Here is a 26068-nt window from a genome sequence, read left to right as displayed (position 1 = left end):
TAGGCAAAGGTTTATTTAGATATAAATAAAATATTTGTGTTAACATTTAGCAAAATTTTATTTTGGCTTCCCTATATGATGTGAACCTCTTGAAATGATTCATATAGCAAATCAAAAGCAATGTGATTGCATATTCTTCTGGTAGGCATCCATGGGCCATAGACTTACATTTGAAGTCACAAGGATTCTTTAGTTCACTGCAGAGGGACTAGCTAGAATCTGGAGTCTGAGGCTGACAGTGCAAGAGCCTGGGAGCTAAAAGGCCTGGGAAATTCACTAAACATGTCATTGTGAAGATAGAGGTGAATCTCTCAAACAATAGAGATGTTTTCTCCTTTGCAGAGTGTTTGAATCTTTAATAGGGTTCTAGGTGCAGAGTGCTCTTAGCTCTTTAGAAATGTGGCCCAATAACACAAGATGGGAGGTTGAAAAATCATCTCCCACTTCTTTGCTGCAGATCAAAAGGGGTTGTATGCAAACTATAGCTGGTTCTTCTCAATGCGGAACAATGAAAACAGTAACATTGACAACCCATTAGTGAGCACCCATTCTCTGCACAATTTCTATCCATCCTTGTATTCCATGCTTCATCCCTTAAGAGTTATGGGATGGTGGTCATTGTATAGCTGAGGACCCTCAGGCTTGGAGGTTGTTAAGTGACCTGCGAGGGTTCATCAACAGTCATGTAGTAAATGCACGGAACTGTAGTGTCAGCGCAGTTTCCTGTCTTCCCTTTAATAAAATCTGTCAGAGGTGACTTTGGAATGATTATTTAATGATTTAATGATTTAATTATTTAATGATTATTCTCTATTATAGAAAAATGAGAATAATTGCCAATAGCATTATAGTGATGATTGACTGAAATTCTGAGTAACATGACCTACATAAAAAGTAGTTCTTGTTGATATTGAGCCACAGTGCTCTCTTGTTTAAGGAGAAGACCTTGGAGGTCACTTGCAAACAACTTACGACATTTGTAACAACTTACAGTTGTCATGCTCCTTGCTTCAGTTTCCCCATCTCTAAAATGGGAGAGAACATGAACAAAACACTTCATAGGACTCTGCAGGTGTTTAACGAAATACATAGGTCAGTACTGTGTATATGCTAGCCTGTGGTAAGCAGAACACGAAGCTGAAATGGAATGCACAACACTGCTGTCAGAGATGAGCCATTAATCGGCCATCTTTATAGAACCATCTTCTCTGCACACTTACCGTGAGATGGCACTATGGGGATGCACATAATCTCTGCCTCTTTCCTCCCATTGAGTGCTGTTCCTTCAGGCTAAAAACAAATTGGAACAGCTTCTATTTTATTTTTTAAGTTCTGAGCCTTTTAAATATTCAAGGACTTCAACGATAAGAATATATTTAAGGGAAAATGAAATGCATTTGAAGGGCAAGGCATATTTTTCATACTTAGAATGGCCTTTAAATGATGAGAAAACTGAGGCTAAAAGAAGAAACTGTTTTTTGTTTTGGTTTGTATTTGATTTTATTTAGTTTCTAGTAGAATTCATCAGTTTAGAGCTCACCTTGCAACTACATTTTGGATACTAAGATAGAGAGTAAATAAGTTGATTTGGAAATTCAATGACCTTCGTGTTGTAAATTATTCATGCCATCATAGGATGCCTGTCTCTGACATGACTTATTTTTTCATAGTTAAATCCTTTTTCACTTATGTTATACAAACAGAGCTCTGCAATCTGTAATTGTTTCTTGTCCTCTCCTTTTGTTTAGAGTAAACTCTTTTGTGGCCTCTCAAGTTACAGAATGACCCCTCCTGTCTTCCAGGAATAATTTAATGAGTTTCAGGAATTTAGGGGTAAGAAAGACAATTTGGTTGGTGGAGTAAGTGAAATCTGTGCCCAAATTTCACATTCTATTTTCCAAAAGCTCAGTACAATCTCATTTTACTTACATGTGAAACAAATGTAACATAGCTGATGTCTGGAGGTCCATCAAAGCTAGGTTTATATTCTGTCTCCAAACTTCTTTGGAAAAGGGAAGTAATGAAGGATACCATTAATGATGAGGTAAATACCAAAATGTGTAGTTGTTTTAGAGATACAATTGCTGTGCCATCCTAAATTGATATCTTTTGTTATTTTTCTAAAATCTGTTTTTGATTTGTTGTTTTTCAAGATCTGTTTTGATTTCCTACTGGTACCATTCCTTGTTAGTAATAGATAAATGGGTTTGAGGCACAAGAGTGCAGCCTGGAAGAATGCTGAATTTGAATGTTGAGTTTTGATCTAGATGAAGCAGAAGGAATCTTGAGGGCAGTAGGACCTTTACAGAAATCAATAAGAGATATAGGCTGGCAAGAAAGCCTCAGAAGGGATCTAGGCTCTTAGTAACCTTTGTAAGACAATATTAATATTTTTGATTTTCAATTAAATCTAAAGATTGAGAAATTCAAATTATTGTATGTGAATCCTTGATGAATTGTTTTGGCTCCTATATAAGTTCAATACAACTCACAATCCTTTTAAGTTTCTTTGTAGCTTCTATCCACAGATATTTGAAATTGAATGTTTTCAACCCTCGCTCCCACCCTTCCTCCCTTCTTTCTTCCTTCTTTTCTTCTTCTTTTCCTTCTATTAATTTTTGTAAGTGAGTGCAAGTTGTGGGGCTTGAAGTCTGAGGCTCATTCTCTCAGTTGTTCTAACTAGTGCTCTATAATTTAAGCTATGCCTTACACATCCAGCTTTTTGATGCTACTTGGAGATAAGGGTCTCATGGTTTTGTCTCCCAGGCAGGCTCTGAAACTTGTTTCTAAGATTTCAGCCTCCTGAAAAGCTAGGATTATATGCACAAGCCAATGGCACCTGGCCCCTTCTTGCCTTTAATTTATATTTTTACAACTTGAGTATGTTTTTATTAATGTTAGATGCATATCTCCCACTGATAATTTCAAAGTCATCTCTTATGTCCTAGATATTGTACCATGAAAAGGAGTGGCCTACCATGAAAAGGAGGTAGAAAGCTAGTCTGTTAGCTAATTACTTTATTAACTTAGGAAATAATAGCTTAGGATCATTTAGCCCAAAACACAGTCAGCAATTTTATTAAATGCCTTCTAACATGGCATTGACTTAGATCTTTCATTATGCAGAAGCCAGCTCATTTGCTTTCCTAGTCTCTTTCCCCACCCCCACTTTGTAGGAAGTTACATTCCTTGAATTTATATTGTTTTATTGATACAATGTAGATTATTTTCTACTGCTTCAGTAGAATAATTTACAATGATATTTTCTAAAGAAATGTCCCAATAAGTTGTTCATTTTAAATCTGTATAATGCAAATTTACAGCCCATTTTTGTGGGGTGGATAGATGTGTAAAGAAAATTCTATGTAACACAGCAAAGGCAGTACTCAGAAGAAAATTTCTATCTCTGAATGCATACACCAACAAACAAGAAACAGCAATTAAATAATTTAAGGAAGCACCTTAATTTCCTTGAAAGAGAACAACAAGCCAAATCCCAAGTCAATAGACGGAAGCAAATAATTAAAATCAAATCAGAATTAAATCAATTAGAGACCAAAAAAACCATAGGAAGAATCAACAAAACAACGAGTTGGTTCTTTGAAAAAATAAACAAGATAGATCCTAGTAAACTTGACCAAAAAACGAAGGCAGCACACTCAAATAAATAAGATAAGAAACAGGTAACATCATCACAGAAACAACCGAAATTCAGAAAATAATAAGGGAGTATTTTGCAAACCGTTGTGCCAACAAATTCAAGAACTTGGAAGAAATGGATGATTTCCTAGAAAAAATTCATATCCCCAAACTCAACCATGAAGACTTAAACCTTCTAAACAGACCCATATCCAGTATTGAAATAGAAAAGGCAATAAGTGATCTCCCAGCCAAGAAAAGCCCAGGTCCAGACGGATTCACAGCAGAAGTTCTACGAGGCCTTCAAAACAGAACTCACACCAATATTTCTCAAACTCTTCAATGAAATTGAAAGAGAACGTTCATTACCAGACACATTCTATGAAGCCAGTATAACCCTCATCCCAAAACCAGGAAGGGACTCATCACGGAAAGTGAACTATAGACTGATTTTCCTGATGAATATAGACTCAAAAATTCTCAACAAAATTCTGGCCAATCGACTTCATCAGGTTATCAAAAAAATCATACATCATGATCAAAGTGGATTCATCCCAGGGATGCAAAGTTGGTTCAATATACGCAAGTCAATTAATGGAATCCACCACATCAACCGGAGCAAGGTAAAGAACCACGTGGTTATATCACTCGATTCGGAGAAAGCGTTCGATAAAATCTAGCACCCATTTATGCTAAAAGCCCTGGAAAAACTGGGATTCCAGGGAACATTCCTGAACATAATCAAGGCAGTTTATGACAAACCAACAGCAAGCATAACTCTAAAGGGTGAAAAACTAAAGCAATTCCCTTTAAAGTCAGGAATAAGACAGGGGTGTCCACTCTCTCCTCTTCTCTTCAACATAGTACTAGAATTCCTAGCCAGAACAATTAGGCAAGAAGAAAATATAAAGGGGATCCAAATAGGAAAAGGTGAAGTTAAACTTTCTCTCTTTGCAGTTGACATGATCCTATACCTAAAGAACCTCATAGACTCTACCCCCAAGCTACTAGAGCTGATACAAAACTTTGGCAAAGTTGCAGGATATAAAATAAACCCTCAAAAATCAATGGCCTTTCTCTATGCTAACGACCCAAAGACCGAGGCTGAAATCAGGAAAGCAACTCCTTTTGCAGTAGCGCCAAAAAACATAAAATATCTAGGAATAACCTTAACCAAAGAAGTGAAAGACCTCTACAATGAGAACTTTAAAAACATGAAAAATGAAATTAAGGCAGAACTAAGGAAATGAAAAAACCTCCCATGCTCCTGGATTGGGAGGATTAATATAATCAAAATGGCAATATTGCAAAAGGCGATCTACAAATTCAATGCAATACCCATTAATATCACAACACCATTTTTTAATGAAATAGAGAAAGAAATCCCGAAATTCATATGGAACAATAAAAGACCTAGAATAGCAAAAACACTCTTAAGCAGAAAGAACAATGCTGGAGGAATTACAATACCCAACTTCAAGCTGTATAGTCTGGAAGAAAGATAGCCTCTTTAACAAATGGTGCTGGCAAAACTGGATCAACACATGCAACAAAATAAAACTAGATCCTTATATATCACCCTGCACCAAAATCAATTCCAAATGGATCAAAGACCTTGAAATCAAAACAAACACCCTGACAACACTAAAGGAAGGAGTAGGAGAAACACTTGGGCTCCTTGGCACAGGACGGAACTTCCTTAACAAAGACCCAGAAAGGCTACAAATCAAAGAAAGGTTGGACAAATGGGACTACATCAAACTACAGAGTTTCTGCATGGCAAAAGACATAGCTCGCAAGATAAACAGAAAGCCCACAGATTGGGAAAAGATCTTTACTGGCCATTCGACAGACAAAGGCCTCATATCTAAAATATATGCAGAACTAAAAAAAATTACCTTCCTCCAAAACAAAACTGCAAATAATCTACAGCCCCCTCATCAAGTGGGCTAGAGACATAAAAAAGAGACTTCTCTGATGAAGAAATGAGAATGGCCAAGACACATATGAAAAAGTGCTCTACATCACTGGCCATAAAAGAAATGCAAATCAAAACAACATTGAGATTCCATCTCACCCCAGTAAGAATGTCCTATATCAAGAAAACTAACAATAACAACTGTTGGAGGGGATGTGGCCAAAAGGGAACCCTACTTCATTGTTGGTGGGAATGTAAACTAGTTCAGCCACTCTGGACAGGGATATGGAGATTCCTCAGAAGGCAAAATGTAGAACTCCACTATGTCCCAGCAGCCCCACTTTTGGGTATCTATCCAAAAGACCACAAACATAGTCATACTAAAGCCACCAGCACAACAATGTTCATCGCAGCACAATTTGTCATAGCTAGAATCTGGAACCAACCCAGATGCCCCTCAGTAGATGAGTGTATCAGGAAAATCTGGTACATATACACAATGGAATTTTATGCCTCTATCAGAAAGAATGACATTGCCCCATTTTTAAGGAAATGGGAGGACTTGTAAAAAGTTATACTAAGTGAAGTGAGCCAGACCCAAAGAATCATGGACTATATGGTCTCCCTTAAAGGGAATAATTAACACACGTTTAGGCAAGTCACAGCAGAGGATCACAGGAGCCCAATAGCTTTACCCTTATGAACACATAAGATAATGCTAAGGGAAATGAACTCCATGTTATGGAAACGATTGTTATATCACAGTTGTAACTACTTTCAATGAGCCATATGTAACTGTTGCCTCTGTTACTGATGATATTCCTGTATCACCTTCCTGTGGTTGTACCTACACTATCTCTGTATTGTATCTGAGTATACTGGAAACCGGGTATACTAGTACTAGAACCAGGAAATTGGAAGGGAATACCAAAATTGAGAGACACAGGGTAAAAAAAAGACAAACAACTACAAAAGCAATACTTACAAACTTTTTGGTGAAAATGAACTGAACTACTCATGGGGGGAAGGGAAAGGGAGAGGGGGGAGGGGGGAATGAGGGATGAGGTAACAAACAGTAGAAGAAATCTATTCAGGGGCTGGGTATATGGCCTAGTGGCAAGAGTGCTTGCCTCGTATACATGAGGCCCTAGGTTCGATTCCCCAGCACCACATATACAGAAAATGGCCAGAAGTGGTGCTGTGGCTCAAGTGGCAGAGTGCTAGCCTTGAACAAGAAGAAGCCAGGGACAGTGCTCAGGCCCTGAGTCCAAGCCCCAGGACTGGCCAAAAAAAAAAAAAGAAATCTATTCAATGCCTAATGTATGAAACTGTAACCTCTCTTGAATTCAGTTTGATAATAAAAATATATATTAAAAAAAAGAAAATTTTATGTAGATTTCTGGAGAAAATGATAGCCTATTTTGAATATTACCTTCAGCCAAAGCGTCCATTGAGAGACAAAAGACCTAGTCAGACTTTAAATTTGGTATGGCTGCACATACCTGTATCCTTATATTCAGAAAGTACAGCCTGGTTGAACATGAGTTGTTGATCAATCAGGGATACAAGGTAAGACCATGCCTCAGTGCAATAGTGAAATTATGAAAACAGCTCAGGAGCTCTAGATTAGATTAGTAGATCCAAAAAGTGTGATACATATACACAATCAGATTATGTCATTTGCAGGGAAATACATGGAACTAGAACAAATTATGTTAAGTAAGGTAAGCTAGCTCTAAGAGATAACTTGCACATACAGTTTCTCATATATGGAATCCAGATCTAAAATATAAGTGGACATAAAAACTTATAAATGTATCTTGGCACCCACACACACAGTCAGACCATAAAAGGATACTAGTAGGGAAAGAACCCAAAGAAGTGACTCTCCTGAAAGAGAAATGAGAGTTATTTATGCTGTTGATAGTTGTGATGGTGATTGTGTTTGTGTGTGTGTGAGTGTTTATTTCTCTGCTTCTTGGGTGGGCAAAGGAGAGTGCAGAAAGGGGGGAGAAGGGTGAACAAAGGAAATTGTTATATTCAGCAAGCACAATGTAAAAAGTGAATTATGCCACTTGTGGGTAGGAATAGGAGCGGGAAACTGGATGAAAGTGAAGGACAGGGTGACAGTGTCAAAAAGTGAAATGTGTGCTTTACCTGAATTGTGAAATAGTAACCTTAATAATAGCAATAAAGTTACATTTTTAAAAAAATAGAATGTGATCTGGGCACTGGTGGCTCATACCTGTAATCCTAGCTATTCAGGAGGCTAAGATCTGAGGATCCCGGTTCAAGGCCAGCCCAGGCAAGTCCATGAGACTTTCATCTTCCATAAACCACTCAGAAAACTGGAAGTAGTGCTGTGGCTCAAGTGATAGAGTATTAGCCATGAGCTGAAGTACTCAGGGACAGTGTCCAGGCCTAGAGTTAAAGCCCATGACCAACCGAAAAGAAAAAAAAAAGAATGTAATACTGTTCCATGTGCATTTTCCACAATCAGTGTTATGTATTCACAGTATAGGGCATGTGTGTATTTGTGTGTATGTACAAAGACATCTCATCAGAAGTTACAACTTGTAGGTATATGCTAACTTACATGGAAGCATGGGGATGAGAGTTGAGATTCCAGGGATCCTAGCAAGGGGTTCTTTCTCACATGCACTGCTATGGAACAAGTGGCCTTGCATTCAGGCACAGCAAAGTTTGACTGGTAAATGTATATGCTGTGGCTGCACGTTGTTCCCTGCCACTCTTGGAACCTCCTCTAGTTGTGCAATATCTCCAGCTCTTAATGGTACCCGTTCTCTCACCAGCAGAGAGGGAGGGAGAGTAAATGTAGGAGGCGTGTTGATGGTGATGCTTGTCATGAATCTCCATAGTATGAGAGGGCGTGCATGGGGATCTTGCCTGAACTGCTGTCTCCTGGGGCTCTGGGAAAGAACTCATGGCCACAGAACTCAAGTTCTGTAATCATACAGTAACTTGAAAATATTTCTCCTGGAGAAGGGGCTATCTTTTTCTGCTTCACGCAAAAATATCATAGAGCTAGTAATAGCCACAGAATAACCTATAATTTAGTACTTGTATTTCTCAGCCCCTCTCTGAAGCATAGCTGTGATCAATCACATTCTTTGTGGTTTGCCCCAAGGAAAGATGGCCAATTCAGTTTAGGACAAAAGTGTTAGAAGTGTGCCTAGGAATGCTCCAAGTGTTGCATGAACCTCTCTAACTCTTAGGGGGAGAATAGCCTTATTTTATTTCAACAAAATTCCTCCACTTTTGCCCTCATCAATATTAGATATTAGATATTAGATATTAGATATTAGATGTAGATATTTAAAGAAAAGCTCCTGGTGCCTTTCAAGGCATTTTCTTCATCCTTGGATAGAAGAAGGCCATAAGAGAGCTGTGTACTTGAACTTCATTGTTTGACTCATTGTTTGAGATTTGTACTTTGCCACTATACTTTTAGTGTTATGGGAGTATCAGGAGACTGCACCATGTACTTATAGTTCAGTTGATGTTGTCTGTATATTAGCAATCGTGATTTTAGCACATGTGCCCAACCTTATTTGTATTTAGGAAGACTTCTGGTAGTAAATTCTACCAATGCTTGGGAGCAGGGATATGGTTTCTCCTAAGGGAGAAAGAGAGAGCATGCTTTTTAATCCTATGAATATGAAGTCATGGGGCTATGGTAGCAATTTCTTTTCTTTGGTGACTAGAAAACTCCAGGTCTGATTCACCATCTGTCTTTACTTTAGCAACTTTACAGGGTGATATTCAGAGACAATAATTCCTAACTGTGATACCCTTTACATTGCTCAATCTGTTTACTTTCCTATGCCTCTAAGGCTGTCTCTGTCTCTATATCAGTACCTATCTCATGTCTCCTTCCTTCTGGCTCCCTCTCCCTTTCCCACTCTCTCTTTTTGTAATTTGAGTCCTAATCTGCCTTGGGAATCACACTCTATCTCCTCCTCCCTCTCATTTGTGTTGTTTACTGCATTCACTCATTAAATCATCAGACCCTAAACACAAAAATATCTTGTTCTCTTTCCTGGATGCTTCCTTTCTGACTTCTTTGAGCCTTTATGCTTAACTAAGGCCCTATCCTCTCTTCTCTTATCCTCTCTTCTTTCTTTTCTGTCTCTTGGGGGTTTGAACTCAGAGTCTGTATTTGTGCTGATGTTCTATCACTTGAATCATACCTCCAGCCCTGTTTTTGCAGTGTATTTTGGAGTCTAGAGAGCTATTCTGTCTAGGTTGGTTTTAAGACCTGATATTCAGATCTTAGCCTTCTGAGTATATTACAGACCTTAGCCACTGATATCCAGCTTCAACCTTTCTTTACTTGTAAGACTAGGAGGATCTACTGAATCTGTAGAATGTATGGATTTTAGGAGGAAATATTGACAATATAGCTAATTACCTATTGACTTCAAATGTTGATATTATATATATGCTAACTTTGTGGTAATGGAACATTTTCAATACTGTCTAAATGAAGTTTCTTGTAAAGTGATTTTTTTATAATTTCAGAACAGAATCAAATTACCTACTCTTTTTCTTTTAGGAATAGACAAGTCAATTGTGTGAAAAATCTGAAGAATGTTTCCAAAGTATAATCTGGCTGTTAGTTGCTGGGTATGGAGGATCACAAGGAAGCTGTTTCTGTTGCTTTCAGTTTTGCTGTTACATGCAACTCGTCTGGAAGGCAAGAAGGATAATCAGTTCATCTGGAGAGCAGGTAGGAATGTCCTAGCTCCATTTCCACATTGTCTTTAGTGAGAATAATATTCATTCCATCTTTGTTCTTATTTGTAGAATAGTCAAAAATACCCAGAGAAGAAAATTACTCTCTCTCTCTCTCTTTTTAAGTTTCTTCTTCTTCTTCTTTTTTTTTTTTTTTTGTTTTTTTGCCAGTCCTGGGGCTTGAACTCAGGGCCTGAGCACTGTCCCTGGCTTCTTTTTGCTCAAGGCTAGTACTCTGCCACTTGAATCAGAGTGCCACTTCTGGCTTTTTCTGTTTATGTGATGCTGAGGAATTGAACCTAGGGCTTCATGTATACAAGGCAAGCACTCTTGCCACTAGGCCATATTCCCAGCCCTAGACTGTCTTTCATTATACAGTTTAAATTGGATTTTGATTCTTGCCTAATTGTTGTCTCCATCCATGATGCTTATTATCTTTTGGAATTTTCATGTTGTCAATTATGATTTTCATACTTACCTTGACTACTTCTTTGTCAAATATTTCAGCACTTTACAGCACATTTGTAGAAAAAATAACATCTGCATTCTGCTGACATTCTCCCTAAACATGTTCTCGACCAGTTTTGTACTTATCTTTCTTTCAGGATTTAATCTACTTAGGTATTATTAAATACTTCACAGAATAGATATTGTACATCTAGGTCTGAAGGCAGGAAAAGATATTCTGGCAACTTTATTACTTGGGACTATAAACTCACCTTTACATATTAGCAATACATGAAAAAATCTGTTGTAACACTTTATGTATATGAATAATTTGAGTCCAGGCTTTGAGGCTTATCTCTTACGTGCTCTTTTCTAAATATTTCCTTAATTTAGCAGTAGTAGGATTTGTGAAATTTAATTTCATAGTCTCATAATTTATTAGCTTAAATTGTGAACTCCAAACATCTTGCTCTTTGTATAACTAATGCTTTCTTTTGTTCTGGATTTTAATTTTCTTTAAGTTTCATAGTCAGCCATTTAAAGTTTGTACTATTGTTTCAAGACTTCATTCTTGCACATATAGATAACTTATACACTTAATATGTTGGAAGGGAAATGTGATGTATAAGATCTATAGTTTTCAGAGACTTTTCATTTTGGTTTCATCATCTGTAAATTAAATAGAGTGTGAACATATTGTCACCATGGAAAATGTATAAAAGTGATATTTGTAATATTTAAATTACTTTGCAAAAATGAAAATGAATTATGATTTAAAGTATATTAAGTATGAAAAGCCCTGGCACCATTAGAGATACAGACTGGAGAAAATTTAATTGCATTAAAGCCTCTATAAAGTAATCTAATTGTGGACTCCAATACCACATTAGTGATTTGTATTTTTTCCCCTTACTCTCATTTTACAGAGCTTTGGAAGTACTTCTAAAAATCAATACTGCACTTTTGCAAATAGCACTTTGTTTTAATCACAAAAGACACACATTTTATCAAATCAAAATAAGCATATTTATCCATGTTCCTGTCTAAATTCTCCAAGAAATTCATTTAAAATAGAATGTAGCAAACTTAAAAAATTAATGAGAGGCATTAAGAAAATGAGCTTATTTTGAAGCACATGTATAAATGTGTGCCTTTCTAAAAGTAGGTGATTGGACCACAATGGAGAGAACCAGCTGTTGAATGGATGAATAGTTTCATAACTATCAAGTTTATTTTTCAGAAGTAGAAATCATTCTCCTTAAACACTATGCATTGTTCCAAGTGAACATCTAAGTTATTATTCTCATTTTCACTTTTGTTAATTCCTTTCTTCCTTCTTTACCTTGTAATTTAAAAAGGTAATATCACATATCTTTTCCATTTGGTTTTACTTCTACACCAAAATATTCGTCAATAAGCATCCATTTTAAAAGTACAAAAAACTTTACAGAGTGTGAAATTAAAAAGCAAAATTTCAAACTATACATTAAATTCTCTAATCTCTTTTATCCTTCAGATAGTATCTTTGTACACTCACATATGTGTGGATAAATAACAGAAAATATATGTGTAAATATCATTATTCATATTTTTGCCAAAAAAAGCATGTGCTAGGGCAAAAACTATTGATACAAGTGTGCAAGCATCAGCAGGGCTTAAGGACAGCCATAGAAATTGTATAGTACCCTACCTTCTAAGCTACATTATTATGGTGTCGTTACTTCTAGGCCTCTAGAGGCAAAGAGAAAGAAAAATTTCTGGAATCTGTAAGGAAAACTTTACAGAGTGAATATCTGGTAGGCCCCATGGCCTTTAGAGGGATATACTCAACAGAAGTGAAAAAATAGGAAGGCAGGCAGGTGAAAGAATGGCTCTGCTTCCAGGTCTTTCAGTCATTGCATCTCCCAAATTCCCATTGGATGAATCTAATGAGACTCACAGCCAAAGAGCCTACTGCCATGTCCATGGTGTTGAGCCTTCTGGACAGGGAGCAGAGTGGCAGATTATGAAGAATGATGGATATTAACTGTATGTGTGTACACACACACACACACACACACACACTTTATAGAGTGAATTATGCTCTGCATAATTATGTGGGTTATTTTTTCATATAATGATTTTTGGGCTGCATATTACATTTAAGTGCACACAAGTAACCTCCTCTTTTCATCATTGCATAGCATTCTTTCATGTTTTGGTTCAGTAGTTGATTTTACTCGTGTTTTGCTTCTTTTTCCTTTGCTTCCCCTATTGCCTGGCTTATGAGTGACTTGGGGTATTTTTCTATCATAACTGATTCTGACCTGGATAAAGCATTATTTTAAAGATAAGTAACACATGGATTTGAGAAGTCACATACCCTGGAGTATTTTGGGGTCACCATCTTCAAAAATGACCGTGGCATCTCAAAATCTGTTATCTATTTATAAATGTATTTATTATATTTTATTTTGATTTTAAAATATTTTTAGTTGAAATTAACTACATTTTCAGTGTGTTTTCAAACCTAAGAACACAGGTCCATTGTAATCTGGATTTTAAACAATTAAACATGCTTTAATTTCGAAACCTAGAAACATTCTCTGGGTTTACATTGGTTATCAGCACTTAAACTTTTCTTAGTCTCTATTATTTTTCTGCTGAATCTGAAGGTTAGATGACAGTTAACTTCATCCAAATTAATGTCATTTCTATGTGAGTCTGGACTTTGAAAACACAAATGAGAAATAATAAGTGAGTGATATGTTGCTAAGGTGTTTTGTACTAAGGAGAGTCTGGTGAATTGTTCATTGTAAGGCTCTTGGACTAGGCAGGCTGTTGAATCTCTGTCATCATTGTGATGAGATTCTATCATCTGTATTTAGCATCAGGCATCTATGCTAAGAAAGAAAGATCATAACAACAGTATCAGGTAAGAAGTGGAGTTGCCTGTTGTTGTAAATATAAATATGTAGCTATTCATGTGTACCTGCTTTGCAGGGATGAATAGACTATCATAACTAGTACTCTCTCAAAAATCAGGATTGATTCTTATACTAGCACTTGTTGAACCTGTACTACATTCCAGGCATGGTTTGAAGGATGTGAAATAATTGATGGAAAGTATGCTAGAGGGTAAAGTGTATGGGGCAAAAAGGGAAAATGGGTTATGTATTGGTAGAGGAGAAATCAGAAGTCTGAGCAGATTGCCTATGGGGTGCATCACTGAAGAGATGAATTTGAATAAAGGCCTGAAGAATCAGAAGCTAGCTACAAGGGTTTTGAGATAAAGGACATTCCAGACAGAATACAATGACCAAGATCAGCATGCAGAAACAGAGAGAATTTGAGAAGAGTCATAGAAAATCCAGATAGAGAGGTAATGGGCCAGGTCAGTCATATTCCAGAAAGATATCGGAGGGCTTTAACTTTCTTTTCAATAATATTTGCATAAGTTTATTGTGAATGTCCAGTTGAAAAGGAAACAACAGGGGAGACCATAAAATTAGGAGGCTACTGTAGACACAAAGAAAGATGATACTACCTGAAGTCAAGGACATGACAATAAATATGGCAAGAAAGTTGAAATGTGAGTATACTGTAGCCATAGTTTTCAGAGATTATGTTGCCCACTTGGGTCTGGAGACATTTCTGATTGCATAAGGGGTACTACTGGCATCTGGAGATGCTTTTCCTTAAAATGAAATGGTCGGTTCGTCTCCTAACAAAGAAATTTTATATCCCAAACTGTCAATAGTATCCAGGACGTGAAATGCTGACTTAAGGTAAAACAAAACAAACAACTATGAGAATTGTTGATAAAGAGTAGAGAAACAGGAAAGGAAATGAGGTGATGCCAACTTGGCTCTCAGAAGCTGAAAAGTGAAGGAAGTCATTAAATACGGGCTGTTTATAAAGGGCCTGCATAAGGTTCTGTGACCTCAGGGCTGGACATGCACACATTTTAAAATTATTGGCAATTCATGTGTTGCTGTTGACTAGGGTGTTGGACATATAGGACTTGAATCCAGGAAAGATTTCTGTTAGAGATGTTCCTTTGAGAACTGCTGGTAGAGGTAGAATTTAAATGAAGCCTTAGAAATGAAGATGTGAGCTGGATATTTACAATCCTGAATATGCAGAGAATAACATTCTAATTACTTTCTTTTGGGAGCCAAATGACATTAAAAACGTTCTGTGGAAAAATGCACATAACATAAACTTTACCATTTTAGCAGTTTGGAGGTGTAAAATTCAGTGATATTTCATATGCTTACAGGGTGGTAGAGCCATTACTGCTATCTAGTTTCAGAACATTTTCATTAGCCAAAATCACATTTTGCAAGTGAGCTTATAAAAAAACTAGAAAACAAGTTATGCTTTGGATAAGAACTTATGAAAGAAAAAAAATGTTCCATCATTCTTTCTTGTGACAGTTTCTTTCACTAGCCTTAAGTCATCCTGAGAGATGGCTCCCATATAATGGAAAGAAATAAAGCTTTGCACCAGTCAGAGCCATGTTCAAATCCTGAATGTATAAAGGGAAGATAGGTGTTTTATCTCTGTGCACCTTACTTATCCTTCTGGAAATGATAGTGATAACTAACATGTCATAGGACTGGTCTGATAATTAAGAAGACATATTAAAATACCTAATGTACAGTGGCCACTCAAAAATATTAGCTATTATTTCTATTATTGTTATATAATTATTTTATATTTGTAGCTATTATTTCTATTATTGTTATATAATTATTTTATATTTGCAATATTTACTTACGTTTTGATATGATACAATTTTATATACTCTTCTTTCTTTTCTTCCTTATACATATAAAAAAATTGCTTGTCAGCTATATACAGTTCATTGTCAAATATTTATGATAAATTATTTCATTAGTATTTTTGACCTAAACCTTTCTATATCTAGATTCTAGGACACTTTTTTGGTGGCTCCAATCAATAACTAAGAATGGTGAGAATAATGACCTATGCTGTTACAATCAGGAAGGTAAAATAGAATTATACTTTTGGGGAAAAAGGATTATGAAAATGACATTATATAAAGGAAAATATCTTACATGTATACATAATTATAGCTTAAGTACTGATATTATAGCTTATTAATATCTTCAGTATTGAATGTACTTTAAAGATAAGTTGTTTTATATTATAAGCATAAATAATAAACTTTAGGAATGTTGGGGAAAAGGAAATTTTCTAACAAGAAAGCAATTTTTAAAATATTCCTTGTCCATAAAGACAAATGCTTAGCTACTAAACAATACTCCTAGCCCAGAGATGAAAGATATCACATCAACCCTGCTAGTAACCTATCCTGTCTGAAAATTTAAATTGCTTCAAAGATTATAAGTGATTAAAATTTTCAAATACTAATTTGGTTTCATATGCATGAATCTCAACCAGAAATACAAGGTTTATTAAAAACAAGGCAATATTGCTCCTCTAAAGACAGACACACCAGAAGAATGTACCCTAACGAAAGAGAACTGGTTGAAATCCGGATAAATTCAGAAAAATGATTATAAGAATTATCACTGAAATTAAGGAGCATATATGTAAATCTATAAATGAATTTTAAAGAATGGAAATAACACCCAAACAAAGTCAAACAGAATGCAAATAAGAAGCTAAATAAATAAGGATGACAATGCAGGATATAAAAGAGGAATTTCATAAAAGTATAGAAATCCTGAAAAAAAAGTCAAGTTGAGATTCTGAAAATAAAAGGCCAATAAGTGAAATAAAATCCTGATAAATAGTTTTAAAAGCCTGATAAATAGTTGAATCAACTTGAAGGCAAAGTTTTAGGACTTGAAAATCAAGTTGATGAATAAGAACATTCATAATGAGATAAATAAAAACTGTGAATGGAATATTCAATTGGCATACCATTAAAAAAAATCAGCCCTATGAATCATTGATATAGAAGGAGGAGGAGAGATCCAGAATAAAGGCATAGACAGCCTATTCAAGCTGGCCACACATTGGCTCACACATATAACGCCAGTACTTGGGAGGCAGAGATGGGGAAACTGACAGCAAAAGAAACCACAGAAAATACTCAAACACTTGGAGCCTAAAAACTAATTTTAAGTGATACTTCACAAAATAAGGAAGTGGAACAAAAAATTTCCTTAGAATCAGGAAAAAATGAAAACACAACTTACTAGAACTTTTGAGAGACAAAAAAAAGACTGTACTGAAAGGAAAACTTATAGCTATGAGCACACTTACATTTAAAAAAATCAGAACTCACGTAATAACAATGTAGAACCTTGATGTCTTAGAAAAAACTGAATAGGCAAATACAAAGACAAGTGTAGAAAGATGGGGAAAAAGATCAATAATTGAATCAATAGAATGGAGATGAGACTAAAAGGAACAATAAAAAGACTCGTTGAAACAAATAGTTGATAAGTTACATTGACAAACCCTTAATCAAACTATATAAAGAAATAGGGAAAATACCCAAATTAATAAGTAAATGACTACTTGTTTTCAATAAAGATGTTTGGTTTCTGTTGAGACTTATGCCATGTATCTGTATTCTTATGAAATATTTATAAATAAATGAAAAACTGGCTCATTTATTCTTCTTTTTGCTTTGTCCTCTTTGAGTCTTCAGCTAATTTTGTTCACTAGTCCATTCAAGAGACCACACTCAAACACAGAAACATGGGGTGCAAGACTTGAACAAATCTTTCTTTCTTTCTTTCTTTCTTTCTTTCTTTCTTTCTTTCTTTCTTTCTTTCTTTCTTTCTTTGTCTCTTTCTTTCTCTCTCTCTCTTTCTTTCTTTCTTGACTTTTTTCCTTCCTTCCTTCCTTCCTTCCTTCCTTCCTTCCTTCCTTCCTTCCTTCCTTCCTTCCTTCCTTCCTTCCTGTACTTATATAATAATAAACTTAGAATATTTAAACATGCAGACTTAGAAATGCTTTTACTATATAGACTACCTCAAATATATTAAAATTTTAACATATAAATTGATTTTGAGAGAAAACATTTCTCATTGTTATATTAAGATATCCATTTTAGGACATGTGAAAATCTGGCTTTAAACCTATTACAGAATACAGCCATTATTAAAATTTCAGCTTACATTTTCCCTCATTTTTCACAAGTTTTAATACATTAATGTAATAGCCCTATTGAGATACAATCCACTCATTTAAAATGTATAAGTAGAGCCCTGAACACATGCGCTGAGTAAAAGTCAGCTTTCAGAAGACCTTACATAGATGAGTCTCATGAAGTCACTGGAATAAGCAAATCCACAGAGGCAAAAATTTAATTAACTGTGGATGAAGGTTAAAGTGGATGAGGGTTGACGGAGGACTGTTATTTGCTTTGGGATCTTTTTCAGGGGAGATGAAAAAGTTCTAAGCATACATGTGATGGATGTCTTTCTATAGTCATGACCTCCGCATACAACCTAGAGTGAAATATGGTCATCATCTGTGGATTGCCTTTTCAGAGATTCCTCATTCCTTGTCCTATGTTTCTCATCCTTGTCTTTATTGTCTTATTCTCTGCAAATATTATATTTATTTTTTAGTTCTCCTCAAAGGGGGTACATTGGAATTAATATTTCAAATCATTTCTTGTTGGAAAGGGTTCTCGTGTTTGTCATGCACTTGATTTATAGCCGGGTTTTGAAGCTCAAGATTAAAAATATTTTTCCTTTGAAATATTTAATATCTTTTCTAGTGTTTTTTTTTAACCCTCGGTTGTCATTAGTGAAAATCTTGATGTTATTCTAAGCTGAACTCTTTGTCTGGTGCTACTTGTTTCATTTTTTTCTGCAAATTTCTTATCTATAGATTCCCAAAATGTCCTCATTATATTTTTTGATGAAGGTCTTCTTTTTAATGTTCAGTTGTTGTTTGGATATTTCAATTGATATGTCCTACAATTCTGAGATATTTCATATGGTTTCTCTCTTTCTGTTATTTCTGTTTCTTTGGAACTCCTTACACAGTTGTTGGGTCGCTGTAAACAATTTTTAGGCATTTCCTTGACTTTATGTTTGTCTTTTTATTATAATTATTAACATTTCTTATATATTTTATTTTCAACAATTCTGTTGTATAGTATATATATGTATATACATATATACATGCGTGTTTGTATATACATTTGTTTGTTTTGGCTACATATTTTTAGTTTATAAGCTCTTACCAGGCACTGTTGTTTTATGCCTATAATCCTTGGTAATTAGGAGACTGAAATTTGGGGATCCTGGTTTGAAGTCAGCCCAGGCAGGAACTTCTATCAATTAACCATCAAAAAGCCAGAAGTGGAGCTATGGCTCAAGTGACAAAGCACTAATCTTGAGCAAAAAGGTGGACTACCCAGGCCCTCAGTTCAAGTGTCAGTACTAGTGTGCATGCACACACATGCACACATGCAGGTATGCGAGTACACACACACACACACACACACACATACATCTTTTATTTATTCCAAGAATTGGTTAAAACTGCAGCCTGTTTTTCAGTCCATATGATTTTGATTCTAGCTTTTCTCTTCTGTTCTCTCCACCATTTGCACTTTCTTTGAATCACTGTTTGCATTTCACTCATTTTCTTTGTTTGAGGGTAGCCTCTGAGAAAGGAAGCTTTCTTCTGATGTCCATCTCTTATTGTCCATCTCTTTAGTGTCTCAGTAAATGAAGCACTGGTAACTGATCATTTTTGTGCCTATGACTCAATTGTTGAATTGTCAGGATTTCTTCAATAGTAAGCTGGACTTATTTTTTTTTTAACTGTATGTGGGTTCCATAAAATTGTATGCCCATCATTATCTAATGGTCTTTTCTCTGAGCTATCATTGAGGTGAAAAGGGTGCAGAGTTAAAAATCTAAAGGAAAATATTTCAAATAAAAGACATGGAAGTTGCAAACATATTGTAATTTTCTATTGCTGTTTAACAGCTATCAACTAGTAGCTTAAAACTGTAACACCTGGGCTGGGGATATAGCCTATCGGCAAGAGTGCCTGCCTCGGATACACGAGGCCCTAGGTTCGATTCCCCAGCACCACATATACAGAAAACGGCCAGAAGCGGCGCTGTGGCTCAAGTGGCAGAGTGCTAGCCTAGAGCGGGAAGAAGCCAGGGACAGTGCTCAGGCCCTGAGTCCAAGGCCCAGGACTGGCAAAAAAAAAAAAAAAACAAAACTGTAACACCCATTACTATTGCCCATACAATGAGGCTCAGTTAGATGTTTGCACTCAGTAGTGGTGAGTGTCATTATCCAGTAAGATTCTGCACTCACATGCTTGTTGGCACTTACATGGGGGAGAATCAAACTAGAACAGGAGCAACTGGGGTTCTTCAATTATCTCTTTCTGTGTGGCCTCTTCTCATCATGAGGAGGCCTCTAAGAAGTCATGATTCTTGTATGGTGGCTGCAAAATTCCAGAACAAGCCTCTACAGAGAAACAGGTAAAAGGTTCATGGCTTGTTTTAATTAACCTAGAGTCATGCATGGCCATGTTATAAATGCATTCCATGTTATAAACAGTCTCCAGCAAGGAAGCTAGATATTGATAGAAGTGACTAAGCATTTATAGACAAGTTTAAAACCACAATGATTGAGAACTTAGCATTCCATTGGTGAGAAATGACCCCCTACAGCCTCAAGGGAGGGTGGAAGATGTAACCTGTATTCCAGCAGATAAGCAAGAAAAGGAAATCGGCTTACTTATGGTAAGCAGTTTTCATCAGTGCTCTTTAATGTTTCTTGAAATAAATCCTTCTTATAATGGAAAAAAGGGGAAGTGATGAGGTCTGGGCAAAGGTGGCTTAACATTTAGGCACCAACATTGTAACCCATTCTTTTTTGAATCTCTCTTTCTCTCTCAATATGAATACATATATATATATAATACATAATATATATAATATATACATATACATACACACATATAATTTTTTTCTTTAAGATGTTTTCCTGAAGAGATAAATTTACCACTTGTTTTCTACAGTGTTTTGAAAAAGGACAGGGAAAAAGACCTAGCTGACTAGTTAATTCCACCAATGAACATTTAATTGTTCTTCATTTCAAGTCACAAGACTGATCCTCCTTAGCATTTCTATTCCCCAAGCCTTTCTAGAGTTCTGCAAGCATGGGTTGACATTTTCATGTTAGCATATTCTTCTGGAGGCACTCAATCCTCAACTTCCTTTGCCTTGCATGGGGCCTGGAATTCTTCTCTGTTATGGTTCAGAATTATTTTTTGACTCCTTTCTCTGTATTTATAACTGTTTGAACTTGTATCTTTTAATGCCTTTCCTGTAATTTTAGTGAAGTAATAGGAGACTATGCAAATATATACATATATTACATTTCTCACATCAGTGGAAAATATTCTCATTTACTTTGACTTTTAATCACTTCTACTGTAGTCTATTTATCATGTAATGGAAAGCATGTAAAACTGTGCTAATCTTGGGATAATTGACTCAGTTGCTTTCTTTAGGTATGTCCTACCAAAAAAAATAGAAAATTAAGTGGCTACCAAACTTTATGAAGTTTAAAACATTGGAAGAATGTAATTCAAATACTTGAGATGATTGAGAAACATATTGAACTATTAGATTGCTAATTGATATTGGAAAGTATTTTTCCTGGTACTCAGACTAGCAATAGAGCACATTCCTTTATGAATGTGCAGGAAATACCTGCTTTCATCTTGGTCTTTCATCTTGGTTTTGATACTTACACTTGAGCTATAATTAAGAAATACAGGATTCTAGGCAGAGAAAGTGTCAAATTTCAAAACAAGTCAGACTTAGCAGAGTGCAACAGAAACTTGAATGAAAGGCTGTCAATATTATGAATTCCTGAAGCAACCTACTTAAAAGTTTACTTTGCTTTTTCTTCCTAGTCATTACTTTTGTAGCCTAGATGTGAATCCATAATAATGAATCTTAGTGAATCCATAATTACTATGTCAAAAGTTATCATATGACTCCGAGTTTACAAAGAATTCCAAATACCTATCAAAATATATATTTTGATATATATTTTTTCAGATTTATATACTGATATTTCAACAAAGCTTCTGCAACTTGATAGCCACAAGGGATATCAGTGTTTTAGATGCTACCTGAGATTCCATAAGAACTTAAAAGATGCCATTTTCTTTCACTTGTGCACTATTGAAAATTACTTTTTTTATGAGATGTATGAGCACAACTAAACCAGCTTATCTTTTTCTTGCCTTTTCTCTTTGACTTACTATAGGAACCAATGTACAGATTATGTGAGGAATCTGTGGTATTTTTTTTCTTTCACTGATCAGCCCCCACCTCAAGTTTAAAATAAAAAGCCATTGAGGAACAACTTTATCATTGAAGGGTGAATTCTATTCATGAATGCTATTTATTCACTTACAAAAGTAGCACATAAATAGTAAGCATAATGTTGATATTTGGATGTATATTTTTCCTGAGGGTTAATAAATTATTTTAAAAAATTGGATGCAGCTGCTGAAAGCTTTCTCTTGCTCCGTGTATGCACTGTGTTGGAAAGGATGCTACTTTTTTCATATTTTTACAAAACTTTTGAGGGTTACTTAGTTGTAAATGTGCAGAATTTTATGAAATTTTCAAATCCCAATGGCCATACATCACAAAGGAATTGCCATTCTACACTAAGCAGGTGCTCAAATGTTTCAGAGCATACTGAAATTCATGTGGGCATAAGTCAAGCTTTGTGTGGCTTGGGGTCAGTTCTTTAGCTGCTTGCTTCTACCTGTTGATCAGAAAGATGAGAATATATATAAACTATGGGAAACGTAGCTTATAGTTTATAATACATATATGCACTCAAACTAAGTTTTCTGTACTGACAGGGAATATCACATGCTCAGACTCATTGAGCACCTACATAATGCCCCTTTGTAAATTTCGTTACTAGTAACTGAATGTTTCTTGAATAGACATAGTCTGCCCTCCATCTTCTGACATGTAGAATATAATATAGACTGGATAAATAGGCATGCATGTGAAAAATTGACAAAATAGTTGTAAAGAGAGAGATCTTTAAATATTTTTCTTCATGTGAAATTTAGTGTTCTAAAATAGGTATTTTAAGCTTTTTTTATCTTTATGCCAACATCCTTCGTATTTCTTAGGTATTTTAAATACTGGACCTCCAGAGTCTTCCTCTAATATTTCAAGTCATGAACCTCTTTTTTGGTTTCAAACAAATGCTAGAGGATTCTATCCAGAGCAATTACCATATAGAATATAGTCTCAAGGCTTACTCAGAATCGGCAATGTGTGAATCATGTGTGACCAAACAGGGGTTTGAGTTTAGATGATTCCACAGGATTGTTTCCTTCCATCTCACTACTTAAAGTGAGGAAAAGCAAGCATTTAAGTAGTTCCTTTATATTTGGCAATATATTCAAAAAAGTTGTAGAGCACTTTCTCTTTTACTTATCTACATTGGTCTTGTAACAGGTGTAGGATGTAAGCAGGCAAGAATCCCAATTTATTTTACAGTTGAAGAAACTGTATTTGAAGCCTATGTTCACCAGTTGAGTTTGCATTATGAAAGGGTCTTGTGGTTTACTTGAAACTTTGAAATTAAATCTTCATATAATTTTGTTACCCTTCCTCGTAGAGAATCTCTTGACACAAGAAAATACAACTTGCATATTTCTTAGATTTCATGTTAACTGGTGACCAGTTTTTGCATAAACAGGTATTATATGCTAAGTAGAAACTTCTTTCATAACATTCTAGTGTTTATTGGCATGAAATGACAATTTTGAAGTCTAATGAAATATTTATACAAACAAACTCTTACACATACAAATATATAAATCAACTATTTTTATTGGCAACCATTAAGTCTCATTTTTGTTATTTTTGTCACCCCTAATAAAATTCTGCATGGCCATTTGTATTTCATTGGTATTCTCACTCTTAGTTGTAGGCAACCTCTAATCTACCCTCCAAATTTTCTGCGTATTTTATAAACAAGTACCATGTTGGTATTTTTATGGCTGCCTCCTTTCACTTTTCATAATGTTTTTGAGGTTTATTCATATTAAAGCAAATATAAGTACTTTATTTCTTTTCTTATTTTCTTATTGCTAAAGAATAGTCCTTTGGCTAGTGACAACCTATCTTTCTAAATTCATAGACATTCTGGTTCTTTCTACTTTTGAGCTGTTACAGATAATGTTGTAAGCCTAGTGTGAAATACTAGGAGTACATATATATTTGTACTTTTTTTGGGGGGGGGACTGGGATCACTAAGTGGTAGGGTAAATACATGCTTAACCTTTTAAGTACTGCAGACTATTGTTTCATGCAACTATTCCATTTTATGTTCCTACAAGCAATAAATGAGGTCCTGTTTTAATTCTTGCTAACATTTGTTATGACCTTTCTTGTCATAGATACTGTATTGGGCATAGGTAGTACCTCATGGTGATTTGGATTTGCCCTTAATTTGTGGCTAGTAATGTAATCTTTACAATTATTTATTATTTGCATATATTTTGGTGAAATGTTTTTTTCTTCTAATGGTACTAGTCGAAATCAGTGCATATCACTTTCCTGACTTGAGCCATGTCTCCAGACTTGCTTTTTGCTGATTATAATTTGAGATGGGTCTAGTATAATATCTTTGCAAATCTTTTTACATTTTTAAATTGGATAGTCTTTTTTTTTATGAAGGTTCCATGCATCATTTAGTTTCAAGTCCCTTATTAAATCTAGATGATTTTAGAAGATACTTTTTTCCCAGTGGATGTCTTAGCTTTTTGGTTTTTAATATTATCTTTTGAAGTGTGAAAATTTTGTATTCTGATGAAGGCCAGTTTATCATTTTATTTATGGATTTTACTTTTGGTTCCATTAAGAATTGCTTGCCTGATTTAAAGTGTTAAATAACTTCTATAATTTCTTCTAAAATATTTTATATTTTGTTCTCTTATAGACCTATTATCTAATATAGATTTTAAGATCTGTCATCAATTTTGTATTAATTCTTGGCATGACATAAGATTCTAAGATTTTTTTGCCAACTGTATTAGCATAATTTGTTAGAAAATAAAACTCTTATGCTTTCCTTATTGAAAAAATTTTGCATCTTTATTAAAAAATCAATCAATCATAAATGTAAGACTTTATTTCTGGATGTCAGTGCTATTCAATTCATCTGTACCTATCTGAGAGCAGTGTTATGCTACCCTGACAACTACATCTTTCTAACAAGATTTTAAATTAGAAAGTTAATGTCCTTCAAATCTTCTTAGTTAAAAATGTTACTATTCTAAGCATTTTTCATTTCCATTTATGTTTTGGGGTGGGTCAGTCTGAAAATTTCTATATAAAAGTCTTAAAACTTTGATAGCTATTGTGAAGAATATCTGAATAAATTTAGAAAAAAATACCTTAACAATATATGTTTTCCAATCCATGAATGCAAAATTTCTGTCCTTGTCTTTAATTTTCCCAGCAACATTATGTCCTTCCAGTTTAGAGACATTGAGCTTTCTACGTTAATTCTGTTCATAAATATTTTATTATTTTGAACAGAATTGTTTTCCCAATTTCATTTTGAGATTGTTTACTGTTAGTGCAAATACATATAATAGATTTTGAAGACAAATACAGACCTTTCTTGTTGCTAGGGTTGGCCATTAACTTTATCACTCAGTGATTAAGCAACTGTCTGATTTAAAATTAATGATATGTGATGGCATAAAACTATAATCCCAGCTGCTTGGAAGGCTAAGGTTGGTGGATCACTATAACTAAGAAGTTTCAGTCCAGCTTAGGCAGTATAGTGAGATACCTATTTCAAAGAATATTAAATAGCATTAGGAATGTAGCATTCACTGCCTAAAAGATGCTTAGGTATGTTAAAATTTACTTGGATAAAATAGTGGGAAACTGACTTTCAATGATTGTTCCTCTCCCTATGTCCTAGACTTTTGTCATCGCAAGTTGGTACTCTAGCAAACAAATTAATGTAGCAATAACCAAAGGTCCAGGTTAAGGAAAACACTGTCAAGTGAATAGACTAGTAAGGAACAGCAGAACCTCACACTGTCTTTTAACTTCATATCTTGTGTAGAGTACCTGTGTCAAATAGGGAAGAGGGACTAAGTTATTTTTGTTTCTTAAACACTTTTTTTAAAAAGATCATTTGTCTAGGTCTAGTGTTCTAAAATTCTCATCCATTGAGAGGTACATGTCTAGTTTTGGTTTTAATACACATTTGTATTGTATAATTTTATGTATTAAATAATTAGTATTTTTCACTCAATTATATAGCC

The 26068-nt window shown here is 35.0% G+C and overlaps 1 protein-coding gene across 1 annotated transcript in view; it reads left to right on the top strand.

Moving 5' to 3' along the window:
• Window positions 1–26068, top strand: part of Thsd7b (thrombospondin type 1 domain containing 7B) — an 873729-nt gene that overhangs the window by 124650 nt on the left and 723011 nt on the right. Inside the window, exon 2 of the mRNA XM_048345548.1 lies at window positions 10134–10307. Coding sequence (XP_048201505.1) covers window positions 10169–10307 — 139 coding nt within the window. The 5' untranslated portion in view covers window positions 10134–10168. The remainder of the gene's footprint in view (window positions 1–10133; window positions 10308–26068) is intronic.

Source organism: Perognathus longimembris, chromosome 4, assembly GCF_023159225.1.
Source record: "Perognathus longimembris pacificus isolate PPM17 chromosome 4, ASM2315922v1, whole genome shotgun sequence".
NCBI classification, from domain to species: domain Eukaryota; kingdom Metazoa; phylum Chordata; class Mammalia; order Rodentia; family Heteromyidae; genus Perognathus; species Perognathus longimembris.
The sequence above is the reverse complement of the archived record's forward strand: the minus strand, read 5'-3'. Positions and strand labels throughout refer to the sequence as shown.